This window comes from Helianthus annuus, chromosome 11, assembly GCF_002127325.2.
Source record: "Helianthus annuus cultivar XRQ/B chromosome 11, HanXRQr2.0-SUNRISE, whole genome shotgun sequence".
Lineage (NCBI taxonomy): Eukaryota > Viridiplantae > Streptophyta > Magnoliopsida > Asterales > Asteraceae > Helianthus > Helianthus annuus.
The window spans coordinates 61,115,288-61,130,495 of record NC_035443.2 but is presented as its reverse complement, the minus strand read 5'-3'; the positions used below and the strand labels follow the sequence as shown (position 1 = coordinate 61,130,495).

General features: G+C 36.7%; 1 protein-coding gene across 1 annotated transcript; it reads left to right on the top strand.

The window, feature by feature from the left end:
- The first annotated feature begins 13,320 nt into the window (after positions 1-13,320).
- Positions 13,321-14,424, top strand: LOC110865807 (xyloglucan endotransglucosylase/hydrolase 2). The gene is made up of 3 exons (XM_022115131.2): positions 13,321-13,593; positions 13,694-13,887; positions 13,972-14,424. The coding sequence occupies exons 1-3, from the start codon at positions 13,321-13,323 to the stop codon at positions 14,366-14,368; spliced, it is 864 nt and encodes a 287-aa protein (XP_021970823.1). The 3' UTR covers positions 14,369-14,424.
- The last annotated feature ends 784 nt before the right edge of the window (positions 14,425-15,208 follow it).

The following is a 15,208-nucleotide window of genomic DNA, read 5'->3' as shown; positions in this document are numbered from 1 at the left end:
TATGGACATTACGAGTTTCTGGTGATGTCGTTTGGGTTGACAAACGCGCCAGCTGTTTTTATGGATTTGATGAACAGAGTTTGTAAGCCATACCTCGACAAGTTTGTGATTGTGTTCATAGACGATATCTTGATCTATTCAAAGACGAAGGATGAGCACGAACAACATTTGAGAACTATCTTGGAGTTACTTAGAAAGGAAAAGCTGTATGCCAAGTTCTCGAAGTGCGAGTTTTGGCTACGTGAAGTCCAATTCCTTGGACACGTGGTGAATGGAGATGGAATCCATGTGGATCCCAAAAAGATCGAAGCAATCAAGAATTGGGAGACTCCAAAGACGCCAAACGAGATTCGACAATTCTTAGGTTTGGCTGGTTACTATCGAAGGTTCATTGAGGATTTGTCAAAAATCGCTCAACCATTGACCTTCCTCACTCAGAAGGATAAGAAGTTTGATTGGGGAATCAAACAAGAAGAAGCGTTTCAGTTATTGAAAGACAAGCTTTGTAATGCGCCAATCTTATCGCTACCCGAAGGAACTGATGATTTTGTGGTATATTGTGATGCCTCGCGTCAAGGTTTGGGTTGCGTGTTGATGCAGCGCCAGAAGGTTATAGCTTACGCGTCACGCCAGTTGAAGGTCCATGAAAAGAAATATACCACGCACGATTTGGAGCTAGGCGCAGTGGTATTCGCGTTGAAAATTTGTAGACATTATTTATATGGTACGAAGTGTACAATCTTCACGGATCATAAGAGTCTGCAACACATATTCGACCAGAAGGAGCTAAACATGAGACAAAGACGTTGGGTCGAACTGTTGAACGACTACGACTGTGAGATCAAGTATCATCCAGGGAAGGCGAATGTGGTCGCCGATGCCCTAAGTCGTAAGGAAAGGATCAAGCCCATAAGGGTTAGGGCTCTAGAAATGATTAACCAGACGGATCTTTCGCTGCGCATTCGCGCCGTGCAGAAAGAGGCTCTGAAAGAAAGGAACATTGAAGAGGAATATCTCCGTGGAATGGAGAAGCAGTTAGTACGAGGAAGGAACTTTATGTTTCATGAGACAAATTTGGGTTCCTCTGTTTGGTGATTTGAGAAAGGTTATTTTCAATGAGGCTCACAAATCACGGTACTCTATTCATCCAGGAGCGGATAAGATGTACCAAGATCTTAAGGACTTCTATTGCTGGCCTCGGATGAAAGGCGATGTTGCAGTTTATGTTAGTAAGTGTTTAACGTGCACCAAGGTAAAAGCCGAGTACCAGAAGCCTTCAGGACTTCTGCAACAACCCGAAATACCCAAATGGAAATGGGAACAGATTTCAATGGATTTCATAACAAAGTTTCCAAGAACGCCAAAAGGTCAGGATACTATTTGGGTAATAGTAGACCGGTTAACGAAATCTGCGCATTTCTTGCCAATCAGAGAGAAAGATAACACGAGCAAGTTGGCTGAGATATACATGAGAGAGATCGTTACACGTCACAGAGTGCCTCTCTCGTTCATCTCTGATAGAGACAGGAGGTTTGTGTCAAGGATTTGGTAGTCCTTTTAGGAAGCATTTGGATCTCAGTTGAATCTGAGCACCGCTTTTCACCCACAAACAGATTGACAGAGCGAACGAACGATTCAGACTTTAGAAGATATGCTGCGAGCTTGCGTAATGGATTTAGGTGGAAGTTGGGATACTCACCTACCATTGGTCGAATTTTCATACAACAATAGTTATCACGCAAGTATTCAAGCCGCACCGTTCGAAGCTCTATACGGATGCAAATGTCGATCACCGATCTGTTGGGCTGACGCAGGTGATAGGCAGTTAGTTGGTCCTGAAGTGGTCTAGGAAACCACAGACAAGATTGCACAGATCCGCGAACGCATCAAGGCGGCTCGTGATCGTCAAAAGTGTTATGCGGACCGAAGTAGGAAACCTCTGGAGTTCGAGGTGGGAGACATGGTATTGTTGAAGGTATCACCCTGGAAGGGTGTGGCACGCTTCAGAAAGCGTGGAAAGTTGAATCCGCGTTATATTGGTCCGTTCAAGATTCTGGAAAGGATTGGTTTAGTAGCATACAAGTTGGACTTACCTGCCGAACTTAATGGTGTTCATGATACATTCCATGTATCAAACTTGAAGAAGAGTCCGACGCAAGTAACTGTTGTCATCCCGGCTGACGAAATTCATATTGACGACACGCTCCACTTTGTTGAAGAACCAGTCGAGGTTACTGATTGGAAGATAAACAAAACACGCAGGAGTAGTGTCAAGCTCGTTAAAGTTCGTTGGAATGCAAGACATGGACCAGAATACACATGGGAATGTGAGGATCGCATGAGAGAAAAGTACCCCCATTTATTTCCTAAGACCTCTGCAACTAGAAGCAGAGCCTAAAATTTCGGGACGAAATTTTCTTAACGGGGGGAGAATGTGACAACCCTCACAAATCCAGGTATTCGTACAAATTAATTAATATTTAATTAGTGCTTAATTACTGTGCTTGATTTCAATTATGAATAAACTGCTTTCTGTTTTTTGATACATACATACTCATGCATCATACTTTATTACTGTCACTCCATTTACTACACACAAACAATAGTGACAAACTTGATGCACAAAAGCACAGTTAGCACAGTGAGCGGATAACCCAGTAAACATGCTGACATTGCCAGCACTAGACAGACATTGTTTCTGAGGCCAGTATGAGCCAGGAATAGATTACTACACTAGTAGGGAATGTAGGGAGGTGAGGATTATAAAACTGCGTCACTAGGTGATAGTTATAGTGATCGGAAGTGCCTAAAACGTACTTTAATTACAAAATTCTGCCCTAAACACAAAAATTCAGCATTTAACAATACTAGTAAAGTGCAAAAACTTAGCAAAATAGTCCTAGTCACTTTCCAAAGTGTTGGGAATTTATTGTATCACTAAAAACAATATAAACGACACTTTATAGTTTTATTTTGCACTTTAACGGATCAATATCCAACCGAACAACCGGACTTTGCCCGGAACATAAAGATATTGCCAAAAACATAGTTTTTACTTTTCTGGGCTAGTTAGGGTCCCCGAACACCCTAACACCCTTTATATTAAATAACACACTATTATCCTAACTAAATAACCTTAGATCCTAACTAAATGTGTAACCATACCATTACACCCCAACCCCTACCCCCCCCCCCCTCATTTTGACGGACACCACTAGGGGTGACCCACCTCCATTTTCTTTGATTATTAAATTGTAATGGTGGGGTATCTAGAGAACATAATACAAGTTGGATATTCATAAGATTGGTCTATAAGTATACATGAGAGTTAACAACCTTCATTTCATCAACTCACCACAACAACAAAGCTCTCTCTCTTCCTCCATAACCACCTACGGCCGCCACCCCCTCACCATACTACCACCATCATTCACCATTGTTCAACCATTTCTCATACATACATAGAAGCAAGGTGTCCTACAAGCAAGCCGGGTGCTTTCGGAAGTTCAAGAACCGCTCTAGATTTCTTTTATCCACCACATTTACATCTTGTTTCTTCCCTAGCCTTGTGCTAGTAGTAAGTGCTTCTAATCTTTCGGAAGAACCAAGCGGAAGATACTAGTTTTGTTAAAACCCGGATATTTTATGAACTAGAAGCATTTTTGGTAAATAAACAAGTGTGTAAACACTTGTGTAACAAGGAAATTTCATAAAGAAATATTTTTGTGAATCTTGACTAGAAGTTGTGTAACTTCAAGTTCTTTAAAAATAAAGTTTACAAGAAACTAATCATGTTTTTAAAGATAACGAGACCCACTAAATATGATGGTAATTTACTACATATTTTTACAAAACTCTCAAGTTTGATGAATAAATGTTGTATGTTGTTGATTGGTAAATTGTTTGGTTGATTTTAACAAAAAGAAAATGATATGCTAAAAGCATGGACGCCTCAATTTACAGAGGAAACTCTGGCGAAATTTTTCTAAAAATATAACACTTAGAAATATTTTTATAACAAATGGTTACAAATGTATTTTTAACTTGTTTTTCAAAAAAATAAACTTCGCCATGATTTTTAGTACAAAATACCAAGTACCGGAGGTGGATTTTCGTAAATAAAACTTGTTAAATATATATTTTATAATAAGACGCTCGTGTGATTATGTGATTATTTTGTGAACTAGATATATATTATTTTTAGGGTAAAAATAATATAACATGAAAACACCGTGAAATTACCACTCCAAAATAATACCAACGCGCTCACAAAATAAATATTTAAGTTATATAAGTATCGTTAACACGAACTTTAAAAATGTAACTTTCGTATTTTTCAGAAAAATACTCCTATTTGTACATTTTTGTGAAAATATTATTTTGGAGAAAAAAACTTATGAAATAAAATATAATATTTTTGGGATAAATATATATATTTTCGAAATTAAAACATTTTAGACAAAGTGATTAAATATATTTTCAAGTGAGACTTAAAATATATTTTCGGAATTATAAAACACACATGTATTATTACCCCCATCCTTGGGAAGGAATATAATTATGAAATAATTAAGAACTGTAAATACGAAATAGTTGTCTAACTATTTCCCAAAAACGTTAAACCTCAAGCCAAGGCACGGCCGTCCGTCTAATAGAAATTAGTACGTGTAGGTCATCACGCAACAGGTTGAGTTGGGATCGACTATTTCACGAGACGCACTTCTGTGAGTTTATGTCCCCCTTTTCTCTTAACTGTTTTCAGTTTTATAACTTCGGGGGTGAAATACATGTTACAATTATTTAGAACATTTTTATACATGGTATGGTTAGCTTAAGGAGGGTTATGACGTTCAGATCATGTGAGTGGTGGGTACAACACTTAAAGCCATTAATCCTCGTTGTTAGGACCGAGGGACACAAGAGTGATAGATCTATTTGGGTGTAGCGAGCCCATACCCTTGAAGCCGGGGAGGCCCATAGTGGTGACTGTGTCTTACAGCCGGAGGCCCGATAAAAATTTGCTAGGTTTGAGTTTTCCTGCATCACTTCACACATAGTAGTGGCTTTGCAACCCAGTGGTGATCTCTTTTTCCTTAACTGCTACATACCAGGAACATTTATACTTTGGGACGTACTCTAACGATTTATAAACATACTCACTTTTACATGAACTCGCTCAACTTTTTGTTGATTTTTCAAATTACAAGTATTTCTTGAAATTAGGGATCTGGCAACGTATGCTATGTCATCAAGCTGCGTAGGAGAAATGATGTCATCCGAGTTTAGGGATTGTGACTTTTGCCTGGACGAGTCACAAGTCTTAAACTGTGTTTTATTCGTGTCTTTTGGTTGTGTCGTATGAACAATATTTTTATTATGTCATGTTGTAATCCGTTGCATGTGTCAACTTTTGAAAACAATGTTGTCGTATTTTATTTTTAAAACTTGAATTAATGGATGAACATCATGGTTTTACTTTCATATAGCTTTGTTGTGATTAAGCTGTTGTATTAAGAAGTCACACCAAATAAACCCACGCTTCCGCAAAGCCAGGGTGTGACAATTAAAGACTCCATTAGGGTTTCGAGATCATTCTTTTATCCATTGCAGCTCACTTCTTCTCGCATTTGGACTTACATCAAGTTCTCGGTGTAACTAATCGATGGAGATCTGCTATGATCGGTTCGTCTTGTTGTTAATCTCACCTGTGAGATCTGTTCATCTTCTTGTTAATCTCGCCTGTGAGATCTGTTCATCTTGCTGTTAATCTCACTTGTGAGATCTTGATTCTGTGTAGATCCGGTTGTATACTTTCCTATATCTTTTCTATCTTTGTATTTGTAGATCAACTGATTCGATCTAAACATCTGTTCATCAGGTCTTACTTCATGTAAGATCAAGGGTATTGGTTGGGAGTTTTTTGGTTTGGGCAAATAACAAAGTTTTGATGTTCAACCTTAAATTGCAAACATGTCAGACATTTAGCTACATAGGTGGCTATGGATTTCTTCATACCCATCCACCAATAATTTGTTTTTAGATCCTGAAATATTTAATCTCCTCCTGAATATTTGGAATTATGTAATTCCTGGAGAATTAGATCTCTGAGTCCTCCTAAGATATGAACCCATATGCGATTATTGAATCTCAAGATTCCATCATTTCCAAGTGTTAACTGTTCAACAATTCCGCCTAAACCTTCATTAGAAACATTTGCTTCTAGTAAGGCTTGCCTTTGAACTTCTAACAGTTTCTCATTCAAACTGGTTCTAAGTTCAATCCTTTTACCATAAACCCTGATTGGTTTGATCCTTTCCTTATAGCTCAAGGCGTCAGCAATGACATTTGCCTTGCCAGAATGACCATATGGTTATGTTTCTACTAAAATCTTAAGAATTGATAGATATATTGTGATACAGAATTATTATATTGTAAAATATTTTATCTAAGCTTTATTATAATTGTACCTAACCTCTATAGTCGACATTATAATTGTACCCAACCCGAACCAGCTATTCAACTACCGAATACCGTTTGTTTCCAACGATATCACGGTTGTTTGGTCTCTTTAAGACCGCAATAAAGGTTACGTTCTTTTCATGACACTCATTCGAACCATTTACCTCACAATTGATTTCCTGGTGGGCCCGGACTTGGGGTTTATGCCTGACGATTGATATATATATTCACATTTAGCACGGCGGAAGTCTTGGGTTATAAAATAATATTACAAAATACAGGTATCCGAAAGTTCAAAAATAATATATAGACGGAAAGTGTATTAAAGATCCACAGGCGGATCGGAAATAACAAAAATGATTATATAAAGACTACTAGGCCTTGCTTGGAGTTGCAAATTCCAATATGCATGCACCGAGCAACTCCAGCCGATTTCGTATTTGTATTTGCTAACCTACGCTTAGTCTTTTGAAAATACGCCAGCTTTCACTGGTAAATACAATTAACCGACACGTTTTCAAAATATTTTCAAAACCATTTTATACCGTTTGGTATATCATTTTATTAATAACTTGGGACCTAGTAATGTCTCTTGTTACCAGTATTACATGCTTGTCAATACATATGGGCCCGGAACTAAACTCCGAAACATGATTAACCGACACACCACTTTTTAATAAAATTATAATTTCGTAATAGCGCCTATCAGGTGCATGCCAACACGCCTCGCTTAGGTCGCGGCCACTTGCAATTAAGTGGCTGTGGATATCCAGGACACGGTCGCATTAACCCCCAATGTTTAAGTTATCAAGCATAACAGATTAAAACGGGTTATTTAGATTTTGGACATGATTCGTCATTGATCCAATACAGGCGCAATTTACTGGAGGCTCCTAGCCTGGAATGGACGGAACTATGATCCCATTAGAATGTTAACGGGTCTTATTCAAGTCATAAAACTTAGACCGGTTAACTTATAATACATAAGTACGGTTCGCTAGATTACGCAGAGACCTGATAGAATGTGGTTTGCACCCCCACGAGTACTATGACTTGTATAATACGGGTTAAACAATCAAACATTCTGATTAGAACTGATTTGGAAAGATTTTGACTCGATTCGACTAATTCATATAAACTATTTTATATAAGTCAACCGAACGCACATAGGCGGCATCGGGCGATCGGATGGGTCTATGGTAAGTCCAATATGCCAAAACATGTTTATTATGTTACGACATCAGTTTATAACTCAGGTTATGTGTTCATCATCTTTCAAAACCGATTTATGCGCAAAAATGGCATTTTGGGTATTATTTAGGCATAAGATGTGGACTTGCATAAAAACCTGACAAATGATATGATGAGAAGGTATAACCCTTAGGTGTGATTCCTTAAAATAATACGATTATATAATCACTTCAAATCAGTATCTAATATATTTTATCTCCTCCTGAATATTTGGAATTATGTAATTCCTGGAGAATCAGATCTCTGAGTCCTCCTAATATAGGAACCCATATGCGATTATTGAATCTCAAGATTCCATCATTTCCAAGTGTTAACTGTTCAACAGTTCTGCCTAAACCTTCATTAGAAACATTTGCTTCTAGTAAGGCTTGCCTTTGAACTTCTAACAGTTTCTCATTCAAACTGGTTCTAAGTTCAATCCTTTTATCATAAACCCTGATCGGTTTGATCCTTTCCTTATAGCTCAAGGCGTCAGCAATGACATTTGCCTTGTCAGAATGACCATATGGTTATGTTTCTACTAAAATCTTAAGAATTGATAGATATATTGTGATACAGAATTATTATATTGTAACATATTTAATCTAAGCTTTATTATAGTTGTACCTAACCTCTATAGTCGACATTATAAAAAGAGGTATTTGGATGTATAGTGTTCTTAAATAATAAATTATTATTAATTTAATTTTTAACTTAAGAATTTTCTATCAAAAAAACTAAATCTCATTACAATTTACTATATTTTATTTCTTTTTTTTTGTCCAAACATTTAGTATTATTCATGCACTACATGTTTACTACGGGTGTACATAGGTCGTTTGGTTCGGTTTAGACCATCAACCATAACCACTAGTAGTTACGGTTATGGGATAACCGTAATCGATATTTGGTTACAGTTAATCTGTTATGATATGGTTATTTTGGTTATTAATAAATAACTTCAACTAAAACTAATTTCCTACTAAAGTTCAAAACTGTTAAGCCAATAGGTGCACACAATTCAACATTTAGGAATTGTATATATTCATGTGACTTCCAAGTAAGTGTTCATGGATTCATACCATTTTGAACAAGCTTATTTCTCTCAAAGTATAACACCCGTCTTCTTTATTAATTATTTTATTCTAAAATAAGCACTTTTCAAAACCAAAATGCATAATTATCAAAAACTTAGTTAATAAACTAAGATGTACATCGTTATAGTGTTTTAGCATCACCAACTAGCTAGTTTTAAACATTCGACATTATGAAGTGTTTACATGACAACATTTTCTAAAACATGATTAGATTTGTGTGGAAGCTTCAAAACTTGTGTTCGGTTCTTGATTTCTTGCTTGATCGGCATCCGGAACGAAATGAGCATCACCTAAGGTCAAAACCACATCAATTGTTGGTTTTGACAACATTATAATAAGCATAGACAAGTCCCAATATCATACGCATAAGAAAAAAATAAAAATCTAAATTTTTGGTATGTCGCGCCACGCGACAGACTTTGGTTTATCTCTCGCGTGCCCCTTGCGGCCCCGCGTGTCGCGCCCACATCTAGTTACCCCGTCGCGTGGCGCGGGGAAGCACGTTTTCCAGCAGGTCCGGGGTTCCTGGACATGCATATTTGCCAGCTCGGAAATTTGTAAAAAATCTAACTATAAACTAGCATAACTTTTTACCCATTTGTCCGTTTTAGTCGATTCTTTTTCCTATGCGTCCGTAATAAAATTACGGATCCAACCATGTAAATTTCACGTAACGAAATCCGGTTTATGAACGAATGGTTCACAAAATCCTTGTTTCGCTTGTCCAACCCATTAGCCATGTGTGCATATTTTCTTATTATTCAGTTCTTTGGCATACTAGACTAAATTACCTAATCCTCGGGCTTGTAAATCTCGGCGTATCCGCGCCATTACATGGCTTTACGCTCGCATTAGAATTTCATGCTTGTTTTCTCAAAATTCAAGCATGCCATTTCGTGCAACTCTTGCAATTGATTTCTACCATTTGACCCGATATCTCGGATTCGTAAACTTAACTTATCACAACCAATCCATTGGCGTAACGCTATCTATCACTAGCACAATATGAGACTTCCAAGTCTCTACACATATGATCATTTTAAAGACATAGTTTTGACCTATTTGGTTGTCGTGTGAAAACCATCACTTTAATGACAAGCCAAACTATTTCCAACCGTTATTTTGACCCGTTTGATTGCCGAGTGAGCTTCGCCACTTCAATGACACACCAAACGTATACATTATACTATGACACCATTAACAAACTAAATCCAAACGTCTATGCATAATGTGACGGAACTAAAGTCACGTACCATTAGAGCACCCCTTTCAAGCGCGTATCTCCTCCGGCTTGTCCACTTGACGATCCGGATTCTTTGCCTAAAAAGTTCTATTCACAACCAATTTAGAACCCTTTTTGTTAACTTTAACGCATAATTTGCTATAAAAATCAAACATGCGTTTTTATCCGATTTTTAATACTTTATTCTTCACTTAGGCATTTTAACGAACACCTAACGGGTTTAATTTTTACATAACTAGAATCAAGTTCATAACTTGTTATTTTGACCAATTATAATCACATATTTCGATTCCATCATGTCAAGCATGCATACAATCACCAAAATCATCATATAGAAGTCAAGTAATACTACTTTTGATAATCATAATTCTTATGTTCATCTTATTTTGTAAAACCCATTTAACCTATGAATGGGTTATCATAAATTTCATAATTTTAAACATGATTCCTGCAAATTATCAACTAGGATTCACTCTTAAACTTGTTTTCATTACAAGTTTCATCTAAACATCACATAATCAAGCTCAATTTCGATTTTCACAATCTACCTAGAATTTGAGATGAATCAAAACACTAAAATTTTGCATACCTTATGATCCCTTCAAGGAGGTGATCACTAATTTGTGCTTGAAAATCGATTTGGAACTGATTAAAGCCTTCAATTTAATCAATTTGGCAAGAACTAGGGTTTGGTGGGGAATCCTTGTTCGCCCCTGCGTTTTTGATCGACCAGACACACACTTAAGTGTGTGTTTGGTGTAGTTTATTTTGTTTTTATTAATTCATGTTTCAAGTTTAACAACTTAAGTCCCTCAACTATTGTTTAGTTTATATTTTAGGTGTTTTAATCCACTTATATGTTACCACAAGACTCATAACTAACTGGGTTATTTATTCCTAGTTAGTTTGTTCTGGTTTATTTTATACTTTATAATTCTAATATAAAGTTTTATATTTTCGGGGTGTTACACAAAGACTCTTCATGACTCAAATTCAACACCCACGTAGAGTATTTCCAGAAATTTTGACTTTTTTGATCCATATGATTGGCATTTGTTAGAAAGATTCTACGAAGGATTCATGAGTTTTCTAGGAAGGATTCTAAACGAAAAAATGTTTTGCATTAAAAGTTTTCTAAGAAGGATTTAGTGTTAAAAATATCAAATCTCATCACATTTCATTATACATTATTTCTTTGTTTGCAAACTTTAAGGTCGTCTTCCTTCAACGGACCCACGAACCGGACCGATCGAACACACACGCGATGTGCAGAAACCACCGCGTGCCTCGTACCACAACGTAGAGCTCGTACAAAAGGTGTAGAAGATGAGAGAATCGTGAATACACAGAGTATTCACAATCAACAATCACACAGATTGAATAATGAACACAAAGCTAGGGTTTGTTTGCCCAAGAAGTTTTCTCCAAAATTTCACTGTTTCATTGAAATCTCTCTAAAGATTGCATACATCACAAAGCTTATATACAATCATATGTTCGCACAACAAGGACCTTACCATAAAAGCCTCAATACTTAACAAATAAGTACTCACCACTATCTAGAAAATACAAATTCGCACACTCTAAGAGAACCTCAAGTACTCACCATACAAAAGAATACAAGTACTCACATCCTAAACCCACAAGTTCTCATATGAATAAATCCACAAGTTCTGATGAGAGATAAATCTACAAGTTCTCATGAGAGATAAATCCACAAGTTCTCATATGTATAAGAACCCTGGTCCAAACTTGTGACGCTTTCACAGAATTACAAGATCAGTCCTTCAATGTTGAAACTTCAGCAGTATCCAACATTTATCAAACTTTGGTACACTTACAGACTCCCCCTTGATATATGTAGAATCTGCAAATCTTCAACGAGTCTTCGAGAAGCCACTCCCCGCATTTATCGTCCTGAAGTGCATTTACACAAACATACTACTAGAAAATTGGGCAACTGTGACTGCAATTTACTCTCGGAAATTGCAATCGCAAATACATCACAACAATACGGTCGCAAGTTTGCAAATGGTAATCGGTCGCAAAAACGTTGCAAACCGGTCACCAACTGTCTACTTGCAAAGTGGCCGCAACAAGACTAATATTTGTGATTGTTTTAACGGTCTCAAAAAATACAGCATGGCCGCATGGGCAATCAAGCTCGTTTTGCGACGGAAATGCACTTCGAAAAGCCCAATTTTCTAGTAGCGGCATTAATAACTGTTTGTATTTTTTCTGTATTATTTAATAATACCTTCAAATAATTTGTATCTTTGTTTTGTTCTTGACACATTTTGGATAAGGATTATCATTAGACTTTGATAGTCTTACTAAATTTAGACTCTATTATAAGTGTATATGATTATGTTACTAAAATCTTGTGATTTGATTGATATTGTTAACTATAATTACTATATTTTAGGACGTTGTTTCCAAGTTTTATTAGATCTGTAGTAGGAGTTTGTAGTAGACGGGTTAAATATTAAAAATGAGATATATGGATGTATAGTATTCTTAAATAGAAAGTGTTCTCAATTAAACTTTTCAGGAAGTATTTTATATAGCAAAATTAAAACTCATTACATTTTCAGTATAAGTTATTTATTTCATTTCAAACATTTGAAATAATTTATATTTTTGTTATTTATTGTTATCCCGAGCATTAAGCTTAGCCATGCTTTTTCTTTTTCATACATGACATGTTTACAAGATAGAGCAAGCGGACAGTAATAATAAAAAACTTAGAATGACTAATATTGATGGTCTTAATAAATAACTTAGTTTAGTGCTTAATAATTTGAAAATATTGTGATTATAGTTCTATGTTTTATAGTTTAGTGCTTAATTATTTGAAAATATTGTGATTATAGTTCTAGTTTCTATAATAGGTGTACATGATTAATTAATTCATATTTAAGTAGTGTAAAATTTTAACCTCAGAAAAAATAAACATTCCATTTGGAACATTAACCATTAATGTTATGATTGAAAATATTTTCTCTAGGATAGTGGAAGGGAAGTTTCACTAAAAAACTATATGTGTGTGTCGAGACACAAGCAATAATTGTTGTTCATGAGTTGGCACGCGTAAATGGGTGTCTTATAATCATTTTTCGGTGGAGTCACCACTTCTCCACCAACCAGGATGGTTCCTATGGCAAATTTGTGATGTAGCCACACCTATATATATATATAAACCATCACTTAAACATAAACCCATCACATCTCTTCCTCTCTCTATCTTTCACACACACATACATACACTCTCTAGTTCGGTTGTGAAGAATAATGGGACATTCAATCCATAATGCTTGTGCAGTTGCTCTAGCAATTTCATGTCTGATTGTAGCTGCATCGGCAGGAAGTTTTTATGACGAAATGGACATCACTTTTGGAGGTGAACGTGCTAAAATTTCCAATGGCGGTCAGGATCTCTCCCTTTCACTCGATCAGTACTCCGGTTCAGGTTTCCAGTCCAAGCACGAGTACCTCTTTGGAAGGTTCGACATGCAACTCAAACTAGTACCTGGAAACTCTGCTGGTACTGTCACCACCTTCTATGTAAGTAGTCCATGCCCACATGATTTCAAAATTTGTATCTTGACATTATATCATAGTTACCAAGTCCCTAACAAAAAGCATGACTGATTTTGTACACCAGTTATCGTCACAAGGCGCGGGGCATGATGAGATAGACTTTGAGTTCTTGGGCAACACCACAGGAAGCCCTTACACAATCCACACCAATGTATACTCGCAAGGGAAAGGAGATAAGGAACAACAGTTTCACCTATGGTTCGACCCAACTGCCGCCTTCCACACCTACACTATTGTATGGAACGCACAAAGAATCATGTAAGTCCATCTCACATTCGATCTATGCACACAAGTTACCCGTACTACTGACATGTACTGATCTTCAACTACATTTTACTACAGTTTCTTGATTGATAACATACCAGTGAGGGTGTTTAACAACCATGAGGCTGCTGGAGTTCCCTTTCCCAAGAGCCAACCGATGAGAGTGTATGCCAGCCTGTGGAATGCAGATGACTGGGCAACCCAGGGTGGGCGTGTGAAAACTGACTGGAAAAATGCACCTTTCACCGCTTACTACAGGAAATTCAATGCCAATGCCGATAAAGTTGGTCCTAACTCAAGGTCGACAAGCTCTGTAAATGACAACCAGGCATGGAGAACTCAAGGAGTCGATGCAGCTGGCCGAAACAGGATTAGGTGGGTGCAGAACAAGCACATGATCTACAACTACTGCAATGACCGCACACGCTTTACAAACGGTCTTCCTGCTGAATGCAAACGCTCCAGATTCCTCTAAGCCTACATGGGATTTTGATTTGAATGCAATTCATCATCACCTTCTAGTAAATATTTCCAGTCTTGAAAATTCTTTATTCTTTCATATTGTACTTGTACTTGATGCAACGATGATAATAAATAAATGAACAACAAAATTCTTTATTCTTTCATATTCTACTAGTTCGACCTGTCTACATTTTTTCCCACATAAGAAGTTGATGGACATGGAATGTTTAGGAAACCTTTTCAGCCTCATGGCCAACTCATCAAAGTGTACGTTCACAAGCAGAGTCGAGCTAGGGGTAAGCTCGGGCTCGATTATAAAACGAGCCAGTTCGGATTTGAAACCGAGCTGGATACCTAAGCTCGAGTTCGGCTTGGTTTCAAACTTTTCTAGCTTGGCTCGGCTTGATTAATCTCGAGTAAATAAAAAAATAATAATAGATAGCTTTGAAAACTCAAAGGTCTAAAATTCATTCAATAGTTTAAAAAACATATCCAAAGTAAGTTTAAGAAGCTAAACTCAAGTTTAACCAAATAAAAAATAAGTTTCAAATTTCAACGAAATGCATAAGTTCATTTACATCCTAATCAATCCACAAAATATTCACAGATATCCAAGTACACACCTAAATACCCGCAAATAATAACAAATATATACTTATACTATATAATAAAACAAACAATGAGGACACATATCGGTCATTGGAGTCGTATGCTTTTTGGCTTTCCCACCTCTCTCTAGTTGTCTCAACACGAACTCCACCCGATCTTCATTAACCTACCCACCATCATATCACATGAATTGAATCCATCTCGCATATATTTTTTAGACAATATGACCCATTAAGATTCTTCT

Coding starts and splice junctions, on each gene's coding strand:
- LOC110865807 (XM_022115131.2), top strand. CDS start 13,321: ATGGGACATTCAATCCATAATGCTTGTGCAGTTGCTCTAGCAATTTCA. Junction 13,594..13,693: donor GTACTGTCACCACCTTCTAT/GTAAGTAGTCCA, acceptor TTTGTACACCAG/TTATCGTCACAAGGCGCGGG. Junction 13,888..13,971: donor TGGAACGCACAAAGAATCAT/GTAAGTCCATCT, acceptor ATTTTACTACAG/TTTCTTGATTGATAACATAC.